The sequence below is a fragment of the Pogona vitticeps genome, chromosome 11 (assembly GCF_051106095.1).
Source record: "Pogona vitticeps strain Pit_001003342236 chromosome 11, PviZW2.1, whole genome shotgun sequence".
NCBI classification, from domain to species: Eukaryota; Metazoa; Chordata; class Lepidosauria; order Squamata; family Agamidae; genus Pogona; species Pogona vitticeps.
In genome coordinates this window covers 23,072,677-23,097,199 of record NC_135793.1, presented here as the reverse complement: position 1 = coordinate 23,097,199, position 24,523 = coordinate 23,072,677, and the positions used below count along the sequence as shown (strand labels likewise).

The following is a 24,523-nucleotide window of genomic DNA, read 5'->3' as shown; positions in this document are numbered from 1 at the left end:
GAAGGGGACTGGATGAGATTGAATGTGGGGTCCTTTCTGGCTCCATCTTCCTGAGAAGTAAGTATATCTATAGGACACCAGGAGATTTAGGGGATGAGGACAAATTGGGGAGTGCTCAGGTCTGTCCTCCAACCAGGAACATTGCATGGTGGAGTGCTCAGAGAGGTGATCTACAGTTCTGCTCCTGTTGCCCCAGATCTGCTACATGAGCCAATTGTCTCAGTTCCCCAATGGCAGGGCCAGACCTGCAGCCATGAGATTGGCTTCCTAGCACCACCTGGTCCAAAAAGTCAAGTGGCACCTGGAGGCCAATACCATGCTATTTCCTGACCACATGATGCGCCATGCTCCTTTTATTGGCACTGGTCTGATCATGAAGATGTGATGCATTCTGCCAGGCACAAGAAAGACAGAGACTAAGGTTGCATTTATGGGAAGGTGAATCAATGGGCTCTTCATGGTTGTTGCTCCAAACAGTCTTCTGTACCACTGCCGCCACAAGCCACTTCTCCAATCATTCATGTACAGCCTCCTGTTAAAGCCCAAATAGAGCAAAATACGGGCAAAACACAACAACAAAAAGCCATTTGCTGAATATAACTGGGAGGAAAGATGTAGGATTTCTTCCAAGCCTGCCTAGTCTCATGAAAAAGCCCTACATGAGCCTTGATGGCCACAGTGGCCTTTGCAAAATGAATCGTGAAAGACACTCTGCACAATTTACACTATTGTTATTACATTTTTATTCTGCTGGCACAGAAGTCAATATGGGCCAACTTTACCACCTAGTCCCTCCGCACAAAAAGTTTCCCACCATGGACAGGGTTCCTTGAACAACACTCTAGTCAGATGGGGGGGGGGACACAGCCATCAACTGTTTTGAAGGCAAGGAGGGGAAAACATAATCTCAAGGGAGACCAGCTTGCCTGCCCATTTGAAGAGTATCGCTGGCCTATAAATTGATAATGTGCACTTATCACTGTGATGTCTGAAAATCAAAGACTACAGACACCTACCAACTGTAGCTCCCTGGACTGAAGCTGATACACCTCTCTCGATCTTTTCATAACCATGCAGGTTGGATGAAAACAAACCAACAACCAACTCCCATACTTTTGCTTCACCAAAGGAGGCTACAGAATGAGATGGGGATTGTGACAAGACCGGCCGCACACCCCAAAGACAAGAAAAATGCCCTGAACAGTCTGTAGAGCAGCCTAAAGTGTTCCACCAAAGCAGAAGTTTAAATAAAAAAAATATTGTCTGGGGCTGTTTGGAGAAGATGCTTTGTATCTCACTGAACAGGAACTTCAAGGTGGATTTCAAAATGTCCATTCTTATGACTGTGATCTGAAAAACCTTCTTTAGACTGAGTGTACCCAGTGGGATCTTTAAACGTCCTTTTAAAAGTTCTCTCTTTCTCTCTGCCATGTCTCTGTCATATATCTAAAAAGTTTTCTGGAAGCCTCCACAATTTTAAATAAAGTTTGCCCTGATGTACAAGGAAAGGATGCTCAGCAGCCAAGAAGCTTGGCCTGAACCAAACTCTCACAAACCAAACCGTCAAGAAGAACATGTTCCTTTTTTTTCTTTGGATCTTGACCTCTCTGTGTATGGAATTTTTCAAATATGAGTTTGGGTAGATTTTTGTAACAGAATGCCTGCAGGTTGAATTTTGATGTCCCGCAATTTTGATTGGGTTTGAGCACAATGGTAGACCATTCCATGGGCCGTGCATAAGACAAGGAGCAGTCAGCCACTCGATGCTGTCTTGTCCTCCCTCTGTCACCGGGGGGGGGCAGCAACTCCAGTTTTAAGGGGTAAAACCGAGGTAGGTAAAGCTGGGTTACTCCAAATGTTATGGGAGCTATCCGGGGTCCTGAAACCCATCCTCCAAAAATAGGTTCAGCACTTTAAAGCAGTGGTTCTTAACCTTTGTTACTCAGATGCTTTTGAACTGCAACTCCCAGAAACCCCAGTCAGCACAGCAGGTGGTGAAGGCTTCTGGGAGTTGCAGTCCAAAACTCCTGGGTAACCCAAGGTTAAGAACCAGTGCTTTAGAGGTCTCCTGCAAAGTTCAGACTAAACGTAACAGTGAACTTGGTGTCCCGGTAAAATTTGAGTAACCAGCCTCTTCTGCCCTTCAGCTGTCCCCATTGTTGAGCACAAAATCTGAAGGGTTTACACAACAGTCCAAGACAGATTTGAAACTGCAACGGACAGGACTTTGTATTCGCAAAGACATGGTCATCAATGGACAGGACTTTTCCTCCATGCTTATTCCTGATTAGATATGGGCACAAAGTGCTGGTTTGGTGGTGTGTGTGCCAGTTCGTACTTCATCTGAACAGGTGTTTGGCAGTGCTCAGAGGAAGCAGAGCAGGGGACCCATGGTGCTGCCTCTGAGTATGCCCCCACTGGAAGAGGTGGGGCTTTGAAGTGCCGAACACCAGTCTGGCCGATAAACGAACCGGGATGAACCCCCAAACTGGCATTTTGTGCCCATCTCTTCCCAGGATCTCAGCCTTCTGTGGGTGGATGACGTCTAATGTTTTGGAGTGGCAACTGAGTTCACACATCCAGGAGCCCCTCATCAATGAGACAATTATCAAGTTCAGAGAATGCAAATCTGTGCATGCATCTTCTTCCTGTAGCATTAAAAAAAAGCCATTTTAGATAAGAGTTCAGTATGGCTGTTTTCCCTTGTTCTGTGGGGCTTTGTGGCTTTCCTTGCAGAGAAAAAGAGAAGGATATAGTATAGATAAATGATTGTGATCGTTGATGACAAGAATCAGCTCAGATCACTTGTAATGAGCATTTTGAAAAGAAGCTTTCCGGGGATGTTTTGGTGTGGAAATCACCCTGTCTCATTTAGAGATTCTTATGGGTTGGGGAATGAAGGTAACATTAGTTTCCACTTATCATCCACCCATGTTTCCCAACAACTCACTCTGTCTTTTTTTTCTTTACACATGCATAGTGACCAAAAGATGGAATCATCTCCCAGTATCTTTTGACGATACAGCTAAGAGCCCATCTGGAAGCACTCAGTGTCACTACAGAATGCTTTATTGACTTCACATGGAAAATAACTCTATAGCCAACATATCAGTGCAGAAAATTGAGTAAGGGAGAGAAGGGGAAGATTTTGCTCATTTCCAAGGCAAACAGAACCAAAATGCCCCCTAACAGCAAAAAATAAAAAATACACAAACTCAAGAACTCATACCCTTGCAGTCCTTTTGCCTTTGCTCCATTGTTTCCTCATTTTAACAAAGGTCTCCAGAACAGATACCACTGCTTCTATGCAGGGAACATTATGAGCAACTGGGTCTAAAAGGATGATTAGATGAGGATGCCATCCGATCTGAGAAAAGCACAGGCAAGAGTGTCTCTGTCCAGAGACGTCACTCTTTGAGATAAGAAAAGAGTGGAAAATTGATCTTGGGAACTGACCCAGGACCTCCTGCTCTCCTGCCACTTCTGAGAGCCACACAGCTACAAATCCGTCACATGGACAAGAGATGTTATCGATGGTGTGTTGCCAAACTGATCCTTAACACAAATCCAGAGGTGCCACCAGAATGTGATGGTACTTCTCAAAAAGGGTTGCCTGTAAGGATGTAACTCAACCAAATCTTCATCAGCAGGCGTGTGCCCTTTTGCACCCAGACAAACTTGTTTCAAACTGTCGGGCAAGGGAGGTTTCTATCCATGGTGGTGACCAGGATTGTGCCAAACACATGCATCTCTGAATTTCTTTGGCTTTTAAATGCACACCTGCCCAATTACTAATTTTCAAGCACCGACTCCCTGGAACAAGAGATTTTTGTGATGACCCATTTCAAAATTACAATGTGGAAAGAGAAAAAAGAAAAATGTTTTTTTCAGCCCAGTCAGAATGCAGTGGGAATTGGGCAACGGGTTTATATCAAAACCACAAATATCTGACTGAACCATGTTGGCTTGCAATGAAAACAATATTTTATAGGCCGTGGTCTTTTGGGGGTGGGCGTATCATCATCTGGTGTTGCAGGGTTCGGTATCTGCCAGCAGATGCATGCTTGGTGGTAGCTCCAGATTTTTCACTTTAAATCAACACGGTCATCAATCATGTTCAGTATTTAGCAGAGGTGTGGTTTGTAGCCAATCGATCCTTATCATGCATGAAGCACAGGACTTATTATTCCTGCAATGTTTACGTTAATTGACAAAGGGCTGATAATACAGCCGTCAATTTCCTTCAGCTCCCAGCCTCAACACAGCCCAGCATATCTGCCTGTACACCTGAAGCGCAAAGACTATACTCCGCGTATCGGAAGATGCAGGTTGCATTTTTTCTCCCGGGGGCTACAGCACTCCTTGCCAGTTTTTGACTACAGGAGAGGTTTGAATTTCAAAAGGGCAAAGCAATGAGGGTCGAAACACATGTATGCGAATCTCTGTGCCTGCCTAAAACTCTGCAATAGAACAGGAGACGCCGGTGCATGAAATAGGTGTGCACACATTATATTTGCAAAGGCAATGCCAACTCAAACCTTGTGCCAACCTTGGGTGCCTCAGAGAATCGTTTGGGGGTTCGTGATACTCTCCCTTGACCCCTCCTGACCCCGGACAACCGACCCCCCAGCGGTCCAGATTCTGCCTTCCCGGTTTGCGTGTGGCTGAATGCAGCTTCTGCCTGAATCTCCCCAGCGCGGCAGGGCTGCCTATGGGAGCAATCCACTCCCCACTCCCTCCGCCCTGCCCCTCGCCCTATTTCGTTGCCATGGCAATTGTTACCCAGTTTATACATTCAGGAGAAGCTAGGCAGACCACTGCATGGGGGGGGGGGAGAAGGAGAGGAAGAAACTGGGCGCACATCAGCATCCGTTCTGATTTTTTTCCTCTTGCTCCCTTTAGGAGACTGTTCATAAAGGGGGCCTTCCCCCCCCCCATTACTCCAGACCATCTTTTCCTACCTCATTCCTCACCTTTGCTAGCTTAGGGCCTGGGCTTTTAAGGGCCTCCTTGTCTATTCCCCCCCCCATTGTCCCTTCCACAAACAGCAGAAATAACCCACAGCATCTCCGCTGCGGCAGCCGGTGGTCTCCAAAGCCAGGCAGGTGAGGAGAGGGGCTCCGGTCTCCTAGATTGATCCTGAGGGTGCGTGGTGCCAAATACAGGGCAAGGAGGAGGGTCCTGCGATGGCCTTACCCCCCTCCCTCTGTGAGTGCCTCGAAACCGGGTCACCCTGCAGGTGAGAAAGTGTCCGGACCAGCTGCAGAAACACTTCGGACTCCCTGCCTGCCTGCCTGCCTGCCTCCTCCTGGCAGCGCACGGTGAACATGTCTGGCTGTGCTCACCGGAGATGGAAAGAAAGGGAAGGGTCGTTACAATTGTCTCCCCCCAGACACACATATGCAAGCCTAGCTCCGATGCATGCCGGCAGAGCAGGGGGTTCGATCCCCCTCCCTGGTGACTCAAAGGCTCCCGATGTATTCGGGGTGGAGAACGTGGCGAGGCGCATGATCGCCCCGGAGGCACAAAGGGAAATTAAGGGGAAGGCGCTGCCTGGTTAAAAGAAGGTCTATCTCTATTTTGGGGGGCGGGCGGGCGGGTGGGGTGGGGGCTTTAAGGGGACAAACGCACCCATTCTAACGGAATGGGGCTTGGGCGGGGGATAGAATTAAAGAGGCCATTTCGTTTGTCCTTATTTATATATCTAGCATCTCCTTTCTCACCCCTGCCCTCAAAGGTCAGCGAAGCGAAGGGAAGAAAGGGAGAACGACAACACAACCGGGGGGGGGGAGATAAGAAGCGTTCAGACAAAAGGGAGTCTGGCGGAGAGGGGTGGGGAGGGAAGGAAGAGGGGAGCGGGGTGGGGAATAGAATCCGGAGTAAGGAAAAAAAAGAGAAAAACGGCTCGGGGGGGGGGGCGGCTTACCTTTAGAGGCATCTTTGTCTTCTTTCGTCTTGATCACCTTCCCACTCATAGATCCCAGTCTGGTTGTACAAATCCCCGCCGGAGACCTCGTGGACGATCCGTCTGGACGTCAAGCCAACCGGGAGGGAAAATAACAAAGGGAATATTTCTCTCTCTCTCTCTCTCCTTCTCGCTCTCGCTCGCTCGCTCGATCTCTCTTTCTTTTGCAGGCAAAGAGGGAAGGGGTGGGAGGAGGGGGTGAAATCCTAGAAACAACAACGGGAGGGGGAGAGGGGGGGGAAGAGACAGAGGGGGGTGGGTGGGAGAGGGGAAAGAGAGGAAGGATCAAAAAGAAGTCTGGGCGGCTGGTTCCTTGTTTGGACGCAGGAGGAGGATGCTCTGCCTCCGAGCCCACCCAGAGCAACGCATGGGGAGACTGGAGGGGGGAGGGTTGCGGTGGGGCTGGCTTGCCTCTTTCCCCCTTTGCCTCGGAGAGGAGAAGGGGGGGCTCTAGAGGAAGGGGGTTCCCTCGGACATCCGCAGGATGCTCCCCTCCTTTCCTGAGCAAAAAAAAAAAAAGCAAAAAAAGAGGCGCACGCAGCCCACAGCGTGGCTTGTGCGTTCTCTTGGCTTCCTGGAAGCCCTCGCGAACACCTCGTTCTCCCTCCCTCCCTCCCTCTCTTTTACACACACACACACACACACACACACACACACACACACACCTCTTTTTCCTGGGAAGGGTGAGAGGAAGGAGGGAGAAGATCCTGCTGATTGTCCCTTCCAGCCTAAAAGGTTGAACGCCACCGGCCCCCTAAGTCCCCGACAAGCAACATCCCAGCCGCCGCCACCCCCACCCCCCCGCGCACACACCTCTTTTGTCAACCCAAGGGGAGTTGAGCCGGCAGTTTAGGGAAGGGGCGCGCCCTCTCCAGGGATCCCTTCTCTTCTTGGCATACAACCAGGAGGGGGAAGAAAAAGGGGGGGAGGAGAGAGGTCTTGCACCGCAGAGACAAAGCCGTGGAGGGGGAATCCACGGGGTCCCCCCTGCTTCCCACCCCCTCGGTACAAAAGGTCTTCCACCAACGAGGCGCGTCCTGGGGGTGGGCGAGACCAGGAGCGCAGAGGTGTCAGGACGAGCCAACTACCTGTTGGAGATGGCTCGGAGAAGAGGAGGAGGAGGAGCCGGGGCGACATCAAAGCAACGGGGGGGGAGCAGATGGGGTTTGGGCTCCCCATGTGGGTCAGCCCCCCCCCCGCTTGCCTTGCGCCCCCGGAGAGGGGCAGAGGGATGGAAAGGCAAAAGGCCAGGCGGGCAGCGCTCTGACATGGGGGGCGGGCGCAGGGGGGGAAGAAGCCTTGATCGCCGCCTGCTCCCATCTTAATCTCCAGGCATGTCCAGAGCGGTGTCCGCCGGGAGTCACCGAAACGACCAAGAGTTCTGTGGAACCTTGAAGATGATACCCATCAGAAGGAACCGGGCTGAACTTTGAGAGGATGCCCGGCGATCCACGCCAGTGCCTTCCGCGACTCTTGGTTTCACACGGCCATAAATCTAGAAAGCTCCTGGTCCTCGGAGCCTTTGTTCCCTTCTCTGAAAGCTAAGAATTTTGTTGAAGCGCCTCCTTCAAAGGAACGATCAACAATTCTGATTTTCTTAGGATTCCGGCAGGGATACCCCTACCAACCTCTCACACAGATTTGGGGGACACCTGATAACTCCAGGTGTACCCCGACAGATTATATGCATTGTGTTGTGTGTTCTTCATCCTCCTCATTTTGAAGACAGTGTGGAGCAGTGGATAGCGCGATGGACTAGGACTTCAGAGGTTCTGTGTTCGAATCCCCACTCCCCACGGAGTGGGGGGAACCGGTAAAGCCACTCCTTAAATGTTGACTTATCTTGAAAGCCTTATGAAGGCTGCTGTTCATTGCTTGATTGGATTGGACTGATTTGATTTATATACTGTCCCTTTAGTTCAAATACTGCTCTGGATGGTTTCCAGATTTCAGCAGAAAACTCCCACAAGAACTCACATGACAATGCATTGAGCAAAAAGGTAATTCACGGTTAGAAGTCAGTTCCAACTTGAGGGCATAGAATTTGAAGAGACAGTCAAGACAACTGATGGGGAAAATATTGATTTCTTTGAAATGTGGTGCTGGAGGAGAGTTTTGCAAAAATACCCTAGACTGCCTGAAAGATGAACAAGTGGATCCTAGATGAAATCAAACCTGAACTATATGAAAGATGAACAAGTGGGTCCTAGATGAAATCAAGCCTGAACTATCTCTGGAGACAAAAAAAGGTTGAAACGGAGACTGTCCAACTTTGGACACACCATGAGAAGGCGGGATTCTCTGGAATGGTGGAAGGCAGCAGGAAAAGAGGAGGAGCAAATACAAGATGGATCAACTCCTCAAAGGAAGCCACAGGCTTGCAGGAGCTGAGCAGGCCAGTTGAGGACAGGATGTGTTGGAGAACTTTCATCCATGGGATTGCCTTAAATTGAGATGACTTGACAGCACATAACAACACAACGACATTATGGGGCAAATCCTACTTGTTTTCTGGGAAAGGGTAATATGTAGCTCTCCAAGTGGAACTAGCTTATGATATTCCTATAACCCTTTCCACTGCCTCTGCTGCTTAGGTCTAATGGGAGTTGTAGTCAAACAACATCTAAAGGATCACTGGTTGTTTACTTCTGCACCCAAACAGGGAAGAGATATATTTTTGGATTATACTTGCCAGAAACCTCTATCCCACACGGTGTATGTCTATTCTGGGTGACTGAAGTCCAGAAAGAAACTAACATGTCTAGAGGCTGTTCACACAAAGACATCTCTCTGCAGATGGTTCTCTCTCACTCCCTATCTGATGTTTCAATTCAGAGTGACTTCATTCTGATGAGATATTTATGGGGGGGGAAAGAAGCTAAAAGTGAAGAGATTAAACATATCTGCCCCCTCCTTATCTGTCTTCTGCTCAAAAGTAGGACTCCCCCAAGGCTGTTTTCCATGAAAACTCATTCTTATATGCCCGTTGTTGTTATATCCATTTGCTTCTAAGATCTCATTGAGTCTTTTAAGCTGGGATATTTGGCTGCAGAAAAGTTCACCGGGTCCAAGAATAGACCGCCAATCCGTTCCAAATGGGATAACAATTTAATTAATAACTGACATTTTGGGTCACAAGTCACAGGCTCTTGGGAGAAACCATAGGACTGCACAGGAAGAATTGTGCCAAAATGGAAATCTGTGCATTGTACACCTTGTTACACATGAGTAAGCGGGGGGGGATTCTGCTACTAACATCCCCTGCTGATTTATGAAATGTAGGACCTTTTCCTTTGCTCCAGTCTACGCCAAGATTGACCTCATGTTGCCTTAACATTTGACTTATCCAATTCACATGATAACATGGGGAAAAAATCCCACAGAGAAACTCCCTTTGCACTGGGTTTTCTAGCCACAACTATACCACAGATTTCCTGGGATACTCCAAATAGGTATTGATGTGAAGATGTAAAGAAAGAGGTGCTGATAGGAAAGAGGTGCTGGTTTGTTTGAAATGTGCCGGAGGAGAGCTTTGTGGATACCCTGAAGCACCAGAAAAGCCAGCATGTGGGTCCCAGAGTAAAACCAAGCCAGAACTATATCTCTGGAGGCACAAATTTTGAAGCAATCTTACTTTGGGACCATCCTGAGAAGACAGGATTCTCTGGAGAAGACAATAATGCTGGGAAAAGTTGCAGGCAGCAGGAAAAGAGGAACAGCAAACACAAGATGGACTGACTTTTTAAAGGAGTTTTACTCCCTATATCCAAAAAAGAGGAAAGCTTATTATAGGGGTTTTATCTCTTGATCAAAGCGCTCTTAATTGATTCAATTGCCATTGATCGTTTCAATAGTTTTGATGTGCACACTTTTTTCTGAACACAGTGACTGCATATGCACCATCATTGAAGCGGCTTCTATTTTATTTTATTTTTTAAACCCACCTTCCTCCCTAAAAATTACCCAAGGCATCTTACAACAATTAGAAGTCCAGCTTTAAGCTGGTAACAGGGAGTGCAGGATCCTTTCCTTCATGCGAGAGAGCAAAGGAGGGATATCAGATGAAAAAAAAAAAGAAAACAAAAGAAGCAAGATGACATAATATTTCATCTCCTTAAAGACTCGCGGCTATGTTTTAAGTTGAGCTTTTGTGGATCCTTCAGACATATGAGTAAGAGTCTGTGACTGTCCTACGCATACATGACCCCCATCAACAGGTGGTTTGGTTCATTTCTGGTTTCGTTTTTTTGTTTCTCTGAGACTACAAAAACTTGAAGAGGGAATGTTTCTTTTTAATAAAATGGTTTCTAAGCTGCTCCTTCCAACAGAGTTACCCTGCGCTCCCTTTCTGATGGTTTCTAAACAACTTTACTTATACAGCTTTAGAGAATTCAGGGTTCCAGCCTGCTTTTAATGGAACATCGACGTTGCTCTCTTTATTATTATTATTACCATATTTTAAATCATGGTTTGACAGTGGCAGCTTTTTCATCTCTTCATTTATTTCTTGTTGGCTATTTGAAAAAGAAGGCTTTTGTGCTTCTGTTTTAGTTCATTGGACTAATTTTTTAAAAAAAATTTGATGTGTAGGAAACAAGTTTTTTTAAAAAAATAAATAAACTGGCCATTTACTCCTGGACAGAGGGAATCTCCGGTAGCAAATTGGTGTTCCTTAAGAAGGGGCTGGGTGTTGCCAGTAAGATTCTGATCAGGAGTAAAGTTTGGGGATACCATTAAAAAACGGTTTAAAGGGTTTTGATGGATTAAATTAGCAGATTAAAGATTGCAATTCTAATAATAATGTGTATACATGTGAGGATGTGGGTCTCTAAAATCACAGCGCTGGAGCATCACACCCTATGCAGTCATGAGCTGAAATGTAGTCCTAAATGGAGATGTTTGGGCATGGCATACCTATGAGCCACACAAATGGTAAGGAATAAATGCCAACCTGTGTGGACACCATTTCTGCAAGGTGTGGCAGAAGCTCTGGCCCTTTAAGAGTGTCTGATGGTGATGGGGAGGTGTGTCTTCCCATCCGATGTCACACCTCCCTTAGCCAATCAATCCTAATGCATGGATTCTCTCTGCTTCATTGCCCAGCTTGCTGTACAGGAAGTCAGACCCTCCACAGCATGACCCCCAGGGGGACAATGTCACAGACAGAATTTAATGGGCAAGGAGAATCTCCCTTCTGGAGCTGTCTGGCTAGGCAGCAATTAATCCTTTCTTTCCAAATTGCATTGCCATTCCTGGCATAGGCAACTGGCAGGACTGCATCGAAGACCAGCCACCCTGCCTGCCGTCCTTCTGGATCCACCGTGTCCTTTGACGGAACGCTTCATGCTCCTCAAACAATGCTATGTTTAGGACATAGTGGTCATCTGGGCATTTGGCAGGAGGGTTTTAGTTAGAAACAAAAAGAAGACTTGATGTGGAGGCAGACCATCAGGTCACTAAGTTGCTGAAAGCTAAGCAGGCATCGGGCTGATCAATACCACTCAAGGAAACCTATGGGAGTTGATTTGCCATAATAGAAAAAAAAGGGCTGGCTGGATAGCTCAGTGAGTGAGTTTTCTTGGCTGCAGAGCGAGAGGCTGGGAGTTTGATTCCCCCACTGGACCGCCTGGGAGAAGAGCCAGCCTGGGTGGCCTTGGGCCAGCTGCACACAGTCCCAGGTCGCCCTCTAGAGGAAGGGAACGGTAAACCATTTCTATGTGTTCTCTACCAGGAAAACTCTGGGAAAGGGTCACCGTTAGCTGGAATTGACTTGATGGTCCATGAGGATGATTATATGAATAGAAAAAAAGGTTGTGTGAGAGGGGCGAAGAACAATAAAGTAGACACTTTCGAAAAGGAGTTTTACATGGTTGGCAAACCAGACGTTTCCTCCATTTCTTCTGTAATGCACTGACTTTTAACTGCTTTGTACAGGAGGCATGTTTTGGTGTCACAGAAGGAGGTGAGATCTTGGTGTGTGGTTTAGCGGAAAGGGAAATGAAAAGAGAAGAAGAGGAAAGAGAGAGGTGATTAATGCCGAGGAAGTGGAAAGCTTGATTACATTTAGCCAACAGTTATGCCGCAGTGGTGTGTTTTTTCAAAGTCGTTGGTTTTTTTAATAAATTATCCAGTATCATAGCATCATTGGTTCATTTGAAATGCGGGACTGGGGGGGAGAGCTTTGTGGATACCTTGGCCTGCCAGAAAGAGAAACAAGGCGGTCCTAGATCAAATCAAGCCTGAACTGTCTCTGGTGGCATAAATGATGAAACTGAGACTGTCCTACTTTGGGCGCATCGTGAGAAGGCAAGAGGATTCTCTGGAAAAGGCAATAAGGCCGGGAAAGGTGGGAGGCAGCAGGAAAAGAGGAAGACCCAATACGAGATGGACTGAGTCCCTAAAAGAAACCATAGACTTCAGTTTGCAAGAGCTGAGCAGGGCTCTTTATGACAGAGCGCTTTGGAGACCACTTATTTATTGAGTCGCCAGAAGTAGGAGGCGATTTGGCAGCACTAAAGAACAGCAACCCTCTTTGGGACTAACTAAGCTAAAATAAGTTGTGACTAGAGTATTTGAATCCATGAAACTTGGAGGGGTTGGCTCACCAAATCCCTACTGATTCAGTGGGCCTACTTTAGCGTGACTGGCTATACCAAGAACGGGTTGTCAGCTACAATGGGCACCACATGTGTACAAACAAATTCAAGCGGGCGGTGAACTCTGACAACAGTTGGGAGTGAGGAGCAGATGGCTCCTTGAGCATTAAAGCCACCAACCACAATAAGATGAAATGTTCTCTACTGCTGCCACTGTTACTCTTCTCAAGGTTTCTCTCCCCACGTGGAGACCCAGGGAAACATCACAATTCCACACCATTTCAACTGCTGTCCTGAGTCTTTGACTCCTTCGCTGAAATCCAGGAAGGAAGGATGAGTTTAGAAACAGACGGAATCATATTCCGAGCATGGCAGGGAATACGCTGTACTGGCAAAGTTACAGGAGCAGCCCCGTGAGATTGCCCATAATTGTTCAGCTCGCTTGCCTCCAGTGTGCGCTAAATATGCAAATATGTAAGCTTCTTACGAGAGGAAATGGGGCAGAAACTATATGAATCAAGACACAAAGGGAATAAAGAAACAGGGGTGTTCGTCTCCCCTGACATTTCTCTTCCCTCCCCAGAGCCTCTTCTCATTTTTTTTCCTCTCTAACTCCAATTCGGTATCACTTCTCATTTCCTGCTCAAGGTGTGGATGTGGCCAGAGGCCAGATCAAATCGGGTTTAATACGGTCATAGGCCAATATCCAAACGTACAAATAAATGTACAAAGAAAAGTAAAACTCATATATAAAAACATATACAAACTTTAAAAAATAGTTAAACACATATACAAAAACATGTACTAAGTTAAAAATCATCCTAACAAAGTAATGCATTATACTTAGTCTCCCTTTCAGGTTCCCACTAATAACAAGAAGCAAGTAATTTTTAAAACCTTCCTTTCACTGATTTTAACAGCAGCTGCAAGAAATTGGACTATCCAGGATTTTAAAAAATAGAGAGAAGGGGAGCCATCCTCGCCACCTTGAATTCCTTGGTCGAAAGCCAAGATAGAAAAGTCACAACTTTTTTTTAAAAAAACCCAACTTGCTTGTTTTCCATGCAACACACATATCCCCTTGAATATTGTGGCCACTTACCTGGGATAGAGACAAGCTTGGAAATTCAGAAACGTGTCTTGGGCCAAAGGTCTTCAGATCATTTTGGAAAAGTCTGGGATTACTCGGGCGCTTCCTGCACCCTCTTCTTTTACTCTCTGTCCTGTAAAAAACCACCACCGCCAACCGCACCTAAAACAAAAAGTTTCTTCTCTGTCCTTCAGTCTCCACCTTCCGTTTTCCTATACATTTAGTCGGGGAAAATGAATATTTTTGAGGTTTTCAAGATGAGGAGAGAAAAGTAAGTTGCTGCAGCTCCAGAGGGCTGTCGGGCCCAGACGAGGACTAAACAGCAAAACATAAGAGTGTCTCCTGTTGCTATTTTGGGTGAAACAGGATTCCCCCAAGTTGTTTTGACTTTCCCAAGTTGTTCTCCGTTGAGCACCAGAGAAAGCAGCTGTGGCCAGATCGCCTTACAGTATCAAGAGCAAAAGAAAGATTCCAGAGGCCAGGAAGAAAGAGAGAGAAAGAAAGGCTAAGATAGTTTGTGGCTGAAGACCAAGGCAGGATGGCATTCCCATTTCACATCAGACTGGATGAAACAGTTAACATCTCATTAGAAGCAGAGCTCCCTTCAAAAGTAAAAGTCTGACTGTTAATTTAACATGACCCGGCCTCAACCTGTACATTCCCCTTGCCTTTGGTTTCCGGATTCCTTATCAGGAGACAAGGACAGCTGCATTTGCATGCCTGATGGCTCAAGCCACTTGCTTTGAAAGATCGGTGTGACTGGAGGGAAAACGTAAGAGGAGGAGGTACCCATTCCTCTTCCAGCCTGGTCTGACGCTTTACCTTTGGCAACAAGAGTGTGACACAGTTGTAATCCAAACAGAAGTGTAGGAAGTGGGATAAATGTATTCCGTTTGTGTGATGAGAAATTGTTTCTCATTATCTTCAAAAGGAACATTTAAGGCCATTTTAGAAGCGTTTTGATAAATGTCTCCCAGTCCTGTGACATTAATCCTGAAAATATTTTAATTGAAAGTAATAAAAAGCAATAGAAAACCCACTGGTGGAGCAACAAGTTCCTCTTTCGAGATTGTAATGAATAACAGCAATTATTTTTGAAATATTGCTACTAGTATTTCTGAAGTACTGCTACTTCAAGAATGCGGTATGTTTAGCCTTGAGAAAAGAAGAGATAGGACAGCACTTTTCAAATACTTGAAAGGTAGTTCTACAGAAGATGGGCAGGATCTGATCTTGTTCATTTCAGAGCGCAGGACAGGTAATAATGGGCTCAATTTACAGGAAATCAGATTTAGATGGAATATCAGGAAAACCTCTTACCTGTTAGAGTAGTATGACAATGGAACTAATGACCTCAGGAGGTGGTGAGCACTCCAACACTGGAGGCCTTCAAGAGAAAATTGAACCACCATCTGCCAGATCTGTTTTGGCTGGGATTCCTGCCTTGAGCAGGGGGTGGACTTAATGGCCTTTTAGGTCCCTTCCAACTCCATTATTCTATTATTCTAGTAGGGCTATGTATTCTCTTTTATGAAGGGGAGTCTTTCATTTGGAAGGTGTCCCCCATTTGAAACTGTATACTCCCCATCTGATTTAAAGATATAAAATTAAAAGTAGGGAGACCAGGAACATTGCCGTGTCCCATCATCCACGATCAGGGGCACCTGGGCAAGACAGTCAGCAGGCCAGAGTCTTCCTCAATCTGTTCTATGAGTTGAGTTGGAACAATTCTGCCTACTTCTGTATCTCTGTGTATAAAGCAGCGTATGAACTGTTATCAGGAATCTGCACTCCCTTTTGATCAACTTTCTGGAGATGCATGTCCTATTTGGCGAGACATAAGTGATCGATTTAACAAGAACAAGCAACTTTCAGGATATCACTCTTGTCTGTTCTACACACAAAAATGGACTGGGCTGAACAATAGATCTTGGTTCAACCTGGGGGAAGGAATAATGTCCTCCACTCCCAACATCTTGAGGGCGGAAAATGCTGAATTCACATGGGTTGTGAATCCATTCTGGGTTTTAGTCCAAACTTTAAATGAGCCAACCACACTGCTGATCCCGTTGGGGCAGTTCAGCTCCTCTAAAGTTCAGAGGAAGCTCCAAAGTGGATGTGCTGCTCACACAACATTGGGGTGAGCAATCCTCCTTGCTAGAAAGCAGCGGGCTAGCTTCCAGTGCGCACGCTTGATGTTCAGGGATTTCCTCCATCACTGTCTGCTTCCACCTCTTGGCATCGTCTGCCAAAGGTGGTAGCCTCACTCTGCCAAATAGTTAGGCTGGTTGCTGGTTGGGCACCCTTGTGCAACCCAAATGCCTCTCCTCATTTGCACTGCTCTGGTGCCTATAGCCTCTGCACTCATGAGCATTTTTGCTATTTTTTTAAAAAAATGTAAAATAAATTAGACAAATGTTCAAATCAAGAAGCACATTCCCGGTAGGTGCATTCCTGGGACGACGTCTGATGGGGAGGTCATCTGGCTGCCCGTGTGCCGGAGAGAGAAACCAATTAAGAACATGCAGAGTGGCATTTGCTGGCTTTCCCTGCGTGGCAAAACAAGCTGCTGGCAGATCGTAACAGCAGGGGGCTTGCTAGCTTACAAGAAAGTCAAGGGCACTGCACACAATGGTACACAATACAGGCTGTGTCGCTTCAGGAAGAAGGTGGCAGCTTGGCTGAGGAGCTTCATCCAAAGCCTAACTGTTGTAGATCACCCTGTTTGCTTTGAAGAGGGAGAAAACCGTGAGAAAGAAGCTGGGGAGAAATTACAATCTTCTGTGGCTCCGTAAGTCTCTTCCCAGACTCTTGTTTTTCTTAAAAACCCTGCACTTCCTCTTTTGAGATCAGAATGGTGTACCTTGACACAGTAGTGTTGACCTCACATGATCCCTGTGGGATCTGGAGTAGGCCAGATTATAAAACAATGACAGCCAACTCTGATGAGATGTCAGCTTGGGTCCTTTAGGGACACAGCTCTGGAAAAGCTGCAAGCCTGAGTGATCCGACTTGTAAATGAAGCCTGTGTTCACCACTGATGACCAATCAGAGAGCAAAGCCCATTGGAAGGGACTGGATTTCAGAAAAAATCCCAGAGCAGGATAAGCGGAGAACAAACATCTCCCTCACTACGCTGTCTTGTGGGATCTTTTTATAGGCCTCTGAGGCATGTCGCACCTGTTGGCAGCTTGGCCTCCTAACGTCACAGAATCCAACGAGGTGGCATCAAGTTCAAGGGAACACAACCTCATTGCAAAGGAAACATTACTGCCAAGTCAGGGCTCTTAAGAGCTCATCAAACGCAAGAGGAACAGTGGAGCACTGTGCTTTCTCTAGATACGTACTATTTGGGCAGGGTTTGCAAAAACAGGTTTGTTATTCATTCATTCATTCATTCATTCATTCATTCATTCATTCATTCATTCATTCATTCATTCATTCATTCATTCATTCATTCATTCATTCATTCCCAGTTGTAATACAAAAAGTAACTTTTCCAGGCTGTGAATATTTGGAGGGTGGCGAGACAGAGTCACACTAAGCATTGTTGATAACATGCATGGGAGCTGAAAACCAGTTTGTGTTCCAGAGGCATTATTCCCACAGATCTGCATAGATGTGGATTTATGCCTTCAAACACAGCCTGTGTTGACCTCCAGAAGACCAATCACAAAACCAAGCAAGGACTTGCTAGCTGCGGAAGATGTGAAACACTGAGCTGATGATCCTCAGGCATCTTTTAGCACTTAAAGCACTCCTTTATTTGGAAGGTAAACTTATGGTCAGTCCCATTGAGGTGATCATCCTGAAAGCATTAAAAGGCTAGGATTGTGGTGTGGGGCAGGGAGGTTAACATCAGCCCTGTGGCACCATGTCTCAAGCCCAGCTGGAAGTTAACCGGACTTTGCTGCTCCCTATGAAGGATTCGAGAAGCGCCTGTCACTGTATTCAGCGGAATGCTCTCACAACAGTTCCATGCTCAGAAATCCAGCCTTAATCATCTTTGCATGCTTACAATGAACACACAAAGATCTGTCTAGGCTGGGTAGGGGGTTAAGGAGGAGACTCACAACAATTAGGGCCCTACATGCCCTTAAGACAATGCTTGAAGAGGGTTTATGCCTTCTGTTCAAGAGAACTAGGGTTATGTAGTGGATAGGATGATGGATTCAGGAGCCCTGGGTTCCAATCCCTGCTTGGCAATGGAAACTCAATGGGTGGGTGAGGGCAGCACTGGTAAAACCACTCTTTACATATTACAGATATTTTAGAAACCCTACTAGGGTTGCCCTCAGTTGTAATTTGTCTTATAGCACATCGTATACTTCCAAATAAATCTAACCATCTTGAAGTGGGATCTGATCCAGGAATGTTTCCAGTGCAACTGGGGAGTAAAACCGTGCAATGGTTTCATCATCATCATCATCTTAGAACTGCAGAACTGCAAGGGACCCCATGGATCATGAAGTCTAGCCCCCGTCAAGGAGGCTCAGTGGGGGAATCGATCTCCCAACCTCTGGCTCCACAGCCAGAGACCTCAACCAGTGAGCTGTCCAGCAGTTCAATAGCATAAGAGTATGATGGTGTAGTGTCTGTGCTTAGGGTGTGTCATTATAACTCAGTCCCTTGTTTGGGTACATGTAAGATTCCAGGAAAAGCCAGCAGTCCCCTCGTCTGTGTCTCTGTGCAGGCACTCCACGGCTATAAGGAGATACAAAGGAAGGCATCTGATGCTGTGGAACAGCGCCCGATCAGCCAAGTGACACAGAGGGCCTTCTTAAATAACAGTCCAAATGGACGAGTGGAAATATGTGGTGTCTTCACAGCTGCTGACTGAAATAGCCCCTGGCATTTGCACTTTGCTCAGAACGGGACAGTGACGAAAGGAGCAACCCCAGCTTCTCGAATGTCAAAACACCCTTCCTCGGCCAAGGACCAAATTCCCAGAGGGGGGCCCCATGATAATCTGTTAGAGTAATAATTAAAAAAAATCATTTGCTGACAAGTCAACTCTGACTTAAGGTTAAGCAATAGCAGAAATGCTAATCGTTGACTTGATGGGAAATGCAATAGCTACACATTTGTGGATATCTGCTCAAGCAAACATACTATCTGAAATTATGCAAATGCATTTGAGACCTTAAAAAGTAGAAGCACCAGCAATGGAGGGGGAAAAACCCTATGGACTAAGGGCAAAAGCTTTGGGCTGATTCACATCCATTTTCATGTAGTCAACAGAAAATAAAGCAAATTGGACTGTCCCAATCCTGGAGCACTTCCCATATTATTTGTCAATGTAGCCATACCCTCGCTCTCAAACCAGACTCTCTTGACTTCCTCAAATCATTCCAATCATACCAGCCATTTAACAGTCAACACTTCACTCAACATTCAGTTATCCCTCTGCTAACCATACGAACACACTGCCTACACATGCGTTGAGCAGGGGGTTGGACTTAATGACCCTATAGAGCCCTTCCAACTCAATCATTCTATGATTCTATATCCAGGCAGATTTCGCAGCCATTTCTCGTATCAACCAATTATCAATATTATTTACAAATGTACTTGCACAGCTATCAATGGGAAGAATCACCACCTCATTAGATTTTCTAGGCTTCCTCTCCAGTTCACTTATTCTGAGCTTCACTTTCTCCTACGAAGGATTTTGGGGATTTGAAAAGAACTATCATGTTCCTGTGACTATCCTCTTCTCCATTCTTCTTGTTCTCTGTACACTTGATCATCTTGCGTGTCTACCTCTAAGTCTGCTCCTCGTTGTCTCCACCCTTGTTAAACCACTGCGGTGCCCATGTTAAACAGGCATGCAAAACCCTCCTGGCTTTCTATTTTAAGACAAGAGGGCAGACACACGCGAAGCCACATTGAAAGATGGCTGTGAATTTCATTACCGACCCAGCTAAACATAAAGCACCTTCTTCTCGCAGACACTTCAAATTCCATCTGGAGGTAATAATGATGGGTCGCATAAGAAGAGACATTTCGGGTTGCAAAGCGAGGAAGAGCAGAAACAGCTGCAGGGAGAAGGCTGAGATGGGAGAGCTTGTCTAGATTTACACATCCTGTGTCTGCGATTTAAAAAGGAATGCATCCTTCTCACTCAGCTCTCTGGAGTTTCACACCATTTTAGAAGCCTAGCACAGCAGAAAATATCGGAGGCCAAGTGTTTAATATTAAACAGTAGTGTACATCTGCTGCGATTCTTCGCTGGAGGGCCAGAGTTGAAGGCTAAACTGTCTGGGGCCTTCAAGGTTAGAGAGAGAGAGACTCGAGCCTGTAATTCATTATTGTGAGACAGACAAGAGCCTCATCGTAAAATCTCTTGACTCTTTTAAGGTTTAAGAAGTAAAGTTTCAGGAAACAAGGGGTTGGAAACTCAACCCAAGATACTGTTTGGAACGGGGTGTAAATTTTCAGCCCTCCAGGTTATTGTCCTCCTGCATGCTGTTCCTTGCAAACCTCTTGCAGTCATTGGGGAAAACTCAACTTTTATAGAGGAGTACAGTATGGCCCTCTTATCTGAGGGATCAGTATCTGCTGATTCACTTGTCCACAGTCTGAAAATATTATATATAACAATGAAGTTACCAGGAGTAGCCACTAAAGGGAGCCAAAGACCATGCTATGCATTTTGTTGTTTAGTCGTTTAGTCGTGTCCGACTCTTCGTAACCCCATGGACCAGAGCCCACCAGGCCCTCCTGTCTTCCACTGCCTCCCAGAGATGGGTCAAAGTCATATTGGTAGCTTCAATGACACTGTCCAACCATCTCGTCCTCTGTCATCCCCTTCTCCTCTTGCCTTCACACTTTCCCAACATCTGGGTCTTTTCCAGGGAGTCTTCTCTTCTCATGAGATGGCCAAAGTATTGGGGTTTATTATTAAAATAGCATTCTATGGTTTTCATCTGCAGGGGGCTTGAAACCCATCCCCTGGGCTATTGGGGTCCTACTCTACATTCTATGACCAAGCAAGCTTGGATATTCTGGGAGCAAAGTCCCCCAAAAGTCACTTTCTCCATCTCTGCGCTTGCAGATTGGGCATAATCCCTGGTGTGTCTGAGGAGCACACCCATTGTCTGTAAGCAATTAAATCTCAATGGGTTGTTTTTAGTGTTAAGCAGTGGTCCTCAACCTGGGGTCCCCAGATGTTCTTGGACTAAGACTCCCAGAAACCTTCACCATTCGCTGTGCTGGCCAAGATTTCTGGGAGTTGTGGTTCAAGAACATCTGGGAACCCCAAGTTTGGGAACCACTGGTCTAATGTGTTACAGGTCCCTAAATAACATCTACGTCCATTTTCGATAAAGAGCTGAATAGTATTTCCATGGGGAATGATATAGATGAAGAATCAGGTGGTAGGATGGGGAAAACGCTAGGAAAACAGTGAAGGAGTAGGGAATAGAAACTGCTTATTTTAGCAGAAAATTGTCCATAGCAGTTAAGCTCAAATTATTGAAGAGACTGATGCAAAGAGACAATTTGATTTCAAGAACTGGAAAAAAAGAGAAAAGAAATGGATGATCTGGAAGGAAAAAAGCAGATCCTGCTGTAGGCTATGATGTTCTACATGGAAAAGTTAGAATCTGTGCTTGTCCAGGAAAGGTGAATAAAACAAGGGTGCCCTGGGGAATCTAGCCATAACAGATTTCCTCATGTGGAACTCTGCGTGTGCAGCCATTTGCACCGTGCACAATTTTTGTATGTGTGAGCATGGTATTTTGTGTTAACCTAGAGGTTAAATAGGAGGTTTAAATCACTGGTTCTTAAGCTTGGGTTACTCAGGAGTTTTGGACTGCAACTCCCAGAAGCCTTCACCACCAGCTGTCCTGACTGGGGTTTCTGGGAGTTGCAGTTCAAAAGCATCCGAGTAACAAAGGTTAAGAACCACTGATTTAAATCATGTACAGTGGTGCCTCACTTAATGATTGCTTCGTTAAATGACTAAACCGCTTTATGTTGAAGTTTTTGCAATAGCTTTTGCAATCGCAAAACAATGTTCCTATGGGAAAAGTTCACTTAACGATGATCGGTTCCCTGCTTCGGGAACCAACTTTTCGCTAAACGATGATTTAGAAACAGCTGATTGGCGGTTCTAAAATGGCCACCCGCTGTGCAAAATGGCTCCCCGCTGTGTTTTCAGGACGGATTCCCTGTTTTACAGGCAGCGAAAATGGCTGCCCCTATGGAGGATCTTTGCTGGATGGTGAGTTTTCAGCCCCTTGGAACACAATGAACCGGTTTCAAAGCATTTCAATGGGCTTTTTCATTTCACAAGATGATGTTTTCATAAGACAGCAATTTTCGCAGAGCGAATTAACATCGTCTTGCAAGGCACCACTGTACCATTAAATATACATTCAGGGCTACTTGTGTTCTACCCAGCGATGGGGACTCAAGATGTGGGACTCACCATCAAGTCGGACTTAAGTTGCACGAGGCACTCGACTCGGACTTGAAATCAGGTTGTTGTTTTTTTCAGTGTCTTGACTTGGGACTCAACATCCGCTCAGCTTGTTTTTAATAGGGACTTGGGACTTGGCACCGAAGACTCAGACTCGGACTTGGGACGTGGAGCCAAAAACTTGCCAACAACCCAAGAAAACGGATGCACCTCTGTGAACAAACCAGACATGAAAGAGGACTTATATTCCTTCAGGTTAACACAGTTTCTTTCCCACTTTCATCAGAGAGATGCCCAAATGGAAAACAACTTGATGGCACATCATTAATATTATTAGTTCATGGATGATTCGCGACTACAAAATTCACAGGGCTTCAGAAGATTTTTAAGCATACTTTTAAGTCAACTGGCCCCACTCCCAGAAACTGGAAAACGTGACTTCCCCCATCTCTGCCTCTTAGTCAGGCCATTCCTCCCCCACAGTTTATACTGCTTTCTGCTAGTAGGTAATATTTGGCTTCTCTTTGCCTCACCGTCTTTCCTCCTCAAGCTTTCCCAGTACTGTGAATTTTGTGATAATAAAGGCTTACAGTTTGCCAAAGTCTGCTCTGATCACTGGCCAAGCTCCCAAGAGGCCTGTGTGATGAATAAAGAGAGAGAGAGAGGAGAGTAAATGTTATTTAAGATGCAAATAACCAGTTTCTCTTGGATTTCATTTTCTGGTACATACCAGTCCTCTGCAAAACAAATCAGAGTTTTTTTTTTCTTTTATGTAGCCTGCGTGCTGACCTCGGAGGTCAACATACACCTTCCAACAGGGTTTTAATGTCAAATATTTGGTCCCATCATGCATGTCCAGAAACCTCTTTCTCCAAACTGCTATTAAATCTACTGTATGGATGTCAGCAAGCGAAACCATGGTCATATTTTATTCATAAATTCCTTCCTTCCAAGACAAAATCCTCTCCAGGAGACACACATAATTTTTGATGGATGGATGGATGGATGGATGGATGGATGGATGGATGGATGGATGGATGGATGGATGGATGGATGGATGGATGGATGGATGGATGGATGGATGGATGGATGGATGGATGGATGGATGGATGGATGGATGGATGGATGGATGGATGGATGGATGTTGGGGGCCCTACCTAGCAACCAAATAAACAAGCAACAGAAAAATAAAGCGAAGGAGCTCTCACCTTTAAGGTGACGGTGAAGACCAATACGGTAAAAACCATTGTCCCAAATGTCCAGTTCCCCGCCATCTGAAAAACACAGCCAGTTCCAAGGTTTATCTCATCCAAATTTGGGGAAGAAGGTGGAAATGGACCAGGGAGCAATTGTAACAAGGTAAGGTAATAGCTTTTCACACGTAGAAGAAAATGCTGCAGTTGGAAGTGGAATATTTCCCCCTTTTTTCAACGACAAAAACATTTTGAAGGACACAACAATAACAGCGCATGACCCGTACAGCTATCTACCAAAACTGATACAAACAGCACTCTTTTGGATGGATGGATGGATGGATGGATGGATGGATGGATGGACGGACGGACGGACGGACGGACAGACGGACAGACGGACAGACAGACAGACAGACAGACAGACAGACAGACAGACAGACAGACAGACAGACAGACAGATAGATAGATAGATAGATAGATAGATAGATAGATAGATAGATAGCATACATTTTTAAAATGCGTGCTCACCTACCTTTTGAAGGATAGCTGTGAAGAGGCTTTGTCAGTGTTTCTCCCCCTTAAAACTATCTGCTGTTTATTATTATTATTATTATTTTAAAATTATCTTTTTAGTAATAAGCTTAGAACTGCAGAGCTGGAAGGGACCCTTTGGATCATCAACTCTCAAGGGGACGCAGTGGGGAATCGAACTCTCAAACTCCCAAACTCTGAGAACTAAGCCATGGAGCTATCCAGATGTCTTTGTTCTATTGCATGTCATGGCAGTGTGTGGACTTTGATGCAGGCAACTACTGGAAGGTTAGCAGCATTGAAACGCAGATTTATCCTAGGCCTTAGATAATGTCTTAGATCGAGAGTATAGCCAGCAAAAAAAAACGAACTAGAGCGAATAAAGGCCACACATGTACGTCATGGAGAAACGCAGACATCTCGGAGACTTTAGCTGGGTAACTGGAACACAAAGGCACAGATTGTTACAGCTGATCATTCTAAGCGAAATTACTGAGAGACGCCACGCAAGAAGGAGGAGAGCTTGTTGTCTGAGAAATTGGAATTTTATGAGCAGCAACGTACTAGGCGGGACACTCTGTCCGCCTTGCCCCAATTGCGGCGGTAAAGCTGGATAATTATGCTACACTAGACGTGCCTGAAAGAAAGTGAGCTTTAAAAAATGAGCAGAACATTATTTCTATGTATGGTGTGTACCAGCGGACTTCATTCTGTTACCAGATG

At 45.8% G+C, this 24,523-nt stretch overlaps 1 protein-coding gene across 7 annotated transcripts in view; it reads right to left on the bottom strand.

Annotated features, from left to right (window-relative positions):
* FGF13 (fibroblast growth factor 13) overlaps positions 1-6,951 on the bottom strand; it is a 160,007-nt gene extending 153,056 nt beyond the window's left edge. For 2 of the 7 annotated variants that reach the window (XM_078380572.1, XM_078380575.1), the window contains exon 1: positions 5,927-6,493. Coding sequence is in view for 4 of the 7 variants with exons in the window: in XM_078380575.1 (XP_078236701.1) it covers positions 5,927-5,975 (49 nt within the window). In the remaining 3 variants the exon portion in view is untranslated. Of the gene's footprint in view, positions 1-5,926; positions 6,558-6,630 lie in introns of those variants that run through there. The other 5 variants (XM_078380571.1, XM_078380573.1, XM_078380570.1 and 2 more) reach the window with 5 other exon arrangements.
* Positions 6,952-24,523: the final 17,572 nt, after the last annotated feature.